Source organism: Equus asinus, chromosome 7 (genome assembly GCF_041296235.1).
Source record: "Equus asinus isolate D_3611 breed Donkey chromosome 7, EquAss-T2T_v2, whole genome shotgun sequence".
In the NCBI taxonomy this organism is placed as follows: domain Eukaryota; kingdom Metazoa; phylum Chordata; class Mammalia; order Perissodactyla; family Equidae; genus Equus; species Equus asinus.
In genome coordinates, this window is record NC_091796.1 from 107812725 (window position 1) to 107818724 (window position 6000).

The window sequence follows — 6000 nt, forward strand, 5'->3', positions numbered from 1 at the left end:
GGCATGCAAAAGGTAAGTGGTAATTGTGTTAGTCGTCATTTTTTATTTCACAGAGGATTGAATTAGCAAAAGACTTTAAAATGACAGGGAAATTAGTTGACATTCTGATGCTTGAAACAAGCGTAAAATTCATGCTTACAGCCTCATTCGGTTTGGGTTTTTCTGAAATTAAGATGTGAACAGCTACATAGCAGAACTGTGTTAATATTTTCAGAGAGTTGAAAAGTAAATAATATTCTACCTAAAGCCACTTTCCACCAACCACTGGAGAAAGCATATCTCATTATTTTTACTTAAAGCACCGTAGTAAATGTTATTCCTACTAGATGAATACTTTTGGATGTTGGCAGTCAAGAGAACAAAAAAGTTGCTCACTGTCTTGGAATGCACACATATAAGGCAGACAATCTGCCATTGAGGCTGCATTGTGCCTGTGCCGCTCGACTCACTGTAAGGCCAGGCTACGGTTTTTTATGGTGATGAAACCAGTGGGTCACTGAAGGGCTTTGTTAACATGAGCTCTTTATCAAAAACTGTGGGAAGAGTGCTTTCTTCCTGTGGGAAATTCCACCCCGTGATTATTTTTTAATTGATCTTCCCAGTTGCCAAATTTTTCGTTGGACAGAAAATTTTATAATTGAATGTAGAATTCAACTGATAGAATTCATTTCCTTTTAATTGGAAACCCATTATACTTTGGGGAAGTGATTTAAAACGTCAAAATAACTTCATTCAAAGGCCATGAGTGTGCTCAGACTCCAGAGCTGGGCAGGGGTTCCTATTGTGTGTGTGCAGCCAGACTCCTGCGTGGCCTGCGTGGATACATGAAGAGTAATCGCTGGTTGAGTCACAGCTGTGAGAGTAGGAGTTTTAAAATAAGCTCATCTGGTGAACAAAAAGTGCTTTGTTCATTTTATGATGTTTGTGTTTGTATATGGGTGGTCATGTACTGGTATGTAAGATTTCTTTTCTCTTTCCCACTTGTCTGTGCTTCTACATTCTATTCGTTGAGGCTTCCAACTGAATATGAGAGGAACGGGAGATATGAGGGCTCAAGGTGAGGGAAATGATTTTTACTTAAAATATTTTATAGATATTTACCTCATTTCTGTTGCAGAGGCAACACTCTTTTCTGAATATTCTGCGTCATATTCCTGCTCTCAATGGAGGATTGCTTAGTTAGGTTAGCATTATGTGGTTCAAGAAGCGTATGTGTGTCCCTGCTGCTGCCTCCCTGGGGGCCTGGGCCCACACGCTATGCTGTGCCCTGGTGGCCACATGAGGGCGTCGGAGTCCCGCTACCACCCACTGGTGAAAGGCTTCCTGATTCCAGCCTCACCTGGCTTTACATTAGTATTTGGGTGTTAAAATACACGTCTCTCCTACCTAGGCACTGACAACCTGAAATACGAGGTCTGGGAGTCTGTAGGAGCACTCTGGACGTGTCAGTGACTCTTAGCATGGTTCTAGTCTCAAGGAATGAAAACAGAATATTAAGTATAATTTTCGTATTTCAGATTAGTTTGGTTTTTTTTTAAGAATGATTATGTAGGGGCTGGCCTGGTGGCATAGTGGTTAAGTTGGGTGTGCTCCACCTCAGCATCCCAGGTTCGGATCCCAGGCATGGACGTACACCACTCATCAAGCCATGCTGTGGAGGTGTCCCACATACAATATAGAGGAAGACGAGCACAGATGTTGGCTCAGGGTCGCTCTTCCTCAAGCGAAAAAGGAAGATTGGCAACAGGTGTTAGCTTAGGGCCAGTCTTCCTCACCAAAAGAACAGAAAAGAAAAGAAAAAAAGAGAACAATTATGTAGCCAAGTGTTTGTGGGGGTTTTTTGAGGAAGATTAGCCCTGAGCTAACATCTGTGCCCATCTTCCTCTACTTTATATGAGGGACACCTGCCACAGCATGGCTTGCCAAGCAGTGCCATGTCCACACCCAGGATCCAAACAGGCAAACCCCGGGCCACCAAAGCGGAACATGCGAACTTAGCCGCTGTGCCACCGGGCTGGCCCCAAGTGTTTTGCTTTCAAATTTTGTATAGCTGTCACTGGGATTTGGGGGTAGGGGCAATCACCACATAAGCTCAGGACGCTGTCATATTTCCTGATCTCTTCCACTTGTGTCCTTTTTTATACCAGTCACCACCATGCTGTTTCAGGTCATTGGTAACTTATTTGCTCTCTTCCTGGTCTTTCTAAAGCACAACTCTGATCATACGACTTTTCTGAATGAAAACCTGCAGTGGCCCCAGTGCCTGACTATGTCCATGCAAGGCCCTGTGTGGCCTCAGAAGCCCCAGCTCCCTGCCCCACCCCCCAAGTTGAGACAGAGTGTTGAGGTGAGAGGAGCCAGGCAGCATTCCCACCCCTGGGCCTGACCATCCCAGCCTTGAGCAGGTTCTAGCTGTCCTGAATTTGTTCCCCATCCATCATAGGACCGAGCTCCTGCTGTGATGAGGATCAGGTACAGTGGGCCTGCCCATGCAAGTGCTCAATAAAGGCCAGCAGCTGTTGTGGGGTGACACTTTGACCCCGGTTCCAGTCTGTCTGTGCATTTTATTATGCCCTAAACACTTTCTGTGCTTTATATACCTCCTTGCCTTTGCTTATGATGTTCCCTCAACACACAGAAACTCTTCCCCAACCTCTGTCATGTTGAAATCCCACAGGCTCTTCAGAGCTCTTCTCAGATGCCCTCGTCCCTCATGATCCCACCCTGCCTTTCACTTGCACTTCTATTAGCCAGGCCCCACCTCCATCTGTGCCCCTCTAGCAGGCTGCCATATCTTTCCTGTCCTACTGCTGTTTCCTTAGGTTACAATCTTCCCTTCCCCCACTCCAACTTAGTTTGAGAACTTTTGCTAATTTTCGTAACTTAGCAACTAACAGCATTTTATACATAGGAAGCTTCCAGTCAGTTTTGGTGGATGTAAACCAAATTGAATATTTTCCTAGCAGGTTGGCAACAGGGAGAGCTATGTGCATAGTAAAACCTATGACCCACCTTCAGCTCTGATGAATTTGCCGTAGGATTAAGTATATTTAACATACCTATACTGGGTGTTTTTAGTGCACAAGAATGTTAGGCATTCATCATCCTAGTTAAAGCACCCAGATGCACACATGAGAATGTAAATAACAGTTTGCGGCAAATAATGATGAAATGCCTTGGAACAGTAAGATAGTAGATGCCTGTTCTTGGAGTTTCTGAGAGAGCTGTGCCTGGACCCCACTGTGACACCACTTCGTGGATATTGGGACCACAGCTTGCATTTTGTGAATCCATACAGTTTGCATTCAAACTGGTGGTTTCAGTGCTCAGTAGCAAATAAGCCTTAACATTTCATTTTTCTATTTCAATAGTAAGATAAGGACATCTAAGAATTCCTTTTAACTGTGAAATTAGAAGTTTAAATTAGGGGGCCCCGGTGGTGCAGTGGTTAAGTGCGCACGTTCCGCTTTGGCGGCCCGGGGTTCACCAGTTCGGATCCCTGGTGCGGACATGGTACCACTTGGCAAGCCATGCTGTGGTAGTGTCCCACATATAAAGTAGAGGAAGATGGGCACAGATGTTAGCTCAGGGCCAGGCTTCCTCAGCAAAAAGAGGAGAATTGGCGGCAGATGTTAACTCAGGGCTAATCTTCCTCCAAAAAAAAAAGTTTAACAAAATACAAGGAAAAATATCGATGTGGGTGGAGGGGACTGAGAGAATGGCCCACCCTCCACCCAGTTGTGCACACAGCATGTGGGGCCATTTGCAGAGAAAGTGATTTTGAACTGTGTTGAGCCACTGGTTATCCAGAGTTAAAAGTTACGGTGGAGGTTATCATAATTGAATTAAAAAGAAAAACTGTGGTAGAGGGGAAGCAGCCAGGCCGAGCAGGATCAGAGGCTAGCCTGCTGACCCCTCCCTGCTGAGCTGGGTCTGTGAGGGCCCTGACACCTTCTACTGCCTGCATTCAGCCTGGGAGGGAGAGCTGGGCTCTTGGAGATATGATCAGCTCTCTACTTTGCCTGATTTCCAAGGATTCTGTTTAACAAATTATTTTCTTAATTTTCATAAGTACAGATGGCTGGTGAAGATTCTCAGCCAAATAGATTTTTTGCATGTGTGGCTTAAGATTTTGGAGAGTGGGAGAGATAATAGGTGAATACTTGTTAGTAGAGGAACAGGTTACCACATGTGAGCCTGTGCAGGAAAAATGTGGAGATCAGCTATTATGCTATTTTAAAGATGTTGATTATGAGCTAGCTAAAGTAGAAAAGATTGGTTTTCCTGTGCAGTTAAAAATAAACCTGCCACTGTGCATTTCAGTCGCAACGTATCTGCTGAGCAAAAGGACGAAAACAAAGAAGCAAAACCTCGTTCCCTGCGCTTTACCTGGAGCATGAAAACCACTAGTTCCATGGATCCCAATGACATGATGCGGGAAATCCGCAAAGTGCTGGACGCCAATAACTGCGACTATGAGCAGAGAGAGCGCTTCTTGCTCTTCTGTGTCCATGGCGATGGGCACGCAGAGAACCTCGTGCAGTGGGAGATGGAGGTGTGCAAGCTGCCAAGACTGTCTCTGAATGGGGTCCGGTTTAAGCGGATATCAGGGACATCCATAGCTTTCAAAAATATTGCTTCCAAAATTGCCAATGAGCTAAAGCTGTAACCCAGTAATTATGGTGTAAATTAAGTAGCAATTTAAAAAGTGTTTTCCAGAACACTGATGGAAATGTATAGAATAATATTTAGGCAATAACGTCTGCATCTTCTAAATCATGATATTAAAATATAAGGATGAGAGCACGCCTGGGAGCGAAAGCTGGCCTTTTTTCTACCAATGCACTACATTAAAGATGTGTGACACGTGTGCCCTCTGTCTTATTTCCACTGCCCTGAAAGTCAGCGTGTGACATCCATCTCCATGTGCCTCCTGTCTGTGTGGGTGTGAAAGTCGACTGTGTGTGTATGAAGTAGTGCATACAGAAGCATCTCCTGACACTGGCAGCCAGAATTGTTACAAGTACCTCTGCGGGAGATCATTTGGTGCTAAAACATTAAAATTGCCAAGAAGGAAAATAATGAATTACTACTAAGAATTAACCTTAAGACTAGTTGATAATACAGGTTTACAGTTCATGCCTGTGGTTTTGTGTTTGTTGTTTTGTGTTTTTTTTAGTGCAAAAGGTTTAAATTTATAGTTGTGAACATTGCTTGTGTGTGTTTTTCTAAGTAGATGCACAAGATAATTAAATTCACTTTTTCTCAGTAAAATCTTGCATTGTCTCCTAATACTATATTTAAGACTCAGATTAAGGCAGTGACTAAAAGTATGTCTCTTTGCCTCCACCATCAAGTTGAACAAAAGCAATTGGAAAATGTATAAAGGCTTGGGGCCGCTGTGTCCTTAGTGTGGGTCCTGGCATTTTGTGATTACTAGCATCTTTCTTCCCCAAAGGCAATAAAGGGAGAAGACGGCCCTCCTGGTGACCTGAGAAGGAAGGGAATCGGGAGTGGCTGGCAGCCTGAGCCTCAGGAGCCCCTGCGCACCCCTGTGTGGAGAAACTCCAGGTCTTGACAGTTCTGGGTTTATTCTCCATTAAGTATGTAATTTTCCTCTCCTTTCTTTTTTTGTGATTCAGTACATGAATCAGACCTCCAGCTTTTTTCCAACACCTACATGGTTATATAGAGGGGGTAATGAACTCTGTCAGTCAGTTTGACACTTTAATCTCATGGGGAAGTTGTCACTTGATTGGTGTGCTGTTTGGGTTCTAGGTTTGTTAGTAGTGGTCAGAGTATGAAAGGCTGGACAGATAGTCAGGCAGTCACAGATCCTTGTTGTCTACCAGGCCGGGCACTGTTCTAGGTGTTTGGGACACATCAGTGAACCAAACAGAGATCCTTAGCCTGATAACGGTGGCAGTCAGTAAACACTAATAAGTATCTAGTATGGAACAAAGGTAGTAAATGCCATGAGAAAGTCACAGAGTGGGGTAA

At 44.2% G+C, this 6000-nt stretch overlaps 1 protein-coding gene across 18 annotated transcripts in view; it reads left to right on the plus strand.

Annotated features, from left to right (window-relative positions):
* Nucleotides 1-5274, plus strand: part of MARK3 (microtubule affinity regulating kinase 3) — a 110289-nt gene extending 105015 nt beyond the window's left edge. For 11 of the 18 annotated variants that reach the window (XM_070514395.1, XM_070514386.1, XM_014854492.3 and 8 more), the window contains 2 exons: nt 1013-1057; nt 4324-5274. In XM_070514395.1, coding sequence (XP_070370496.1) covers nt 1013-1057; nt 4324-4669 — 391 coding nt within the window. In that variant the 3' untranslated portion in view covers nt 4670-5274. The remainder of the gene's footprint in view (nt 1-1012; nt 1058-4323) is intronic. The other 7 variants (XM_070514387.1, XM_070514390.1, XM_014854494.3 and 4 more) reach the window with 1 other exon arrangement.
* Nucleotides 5275-6000: the final 726 nt, after the last annotated feature.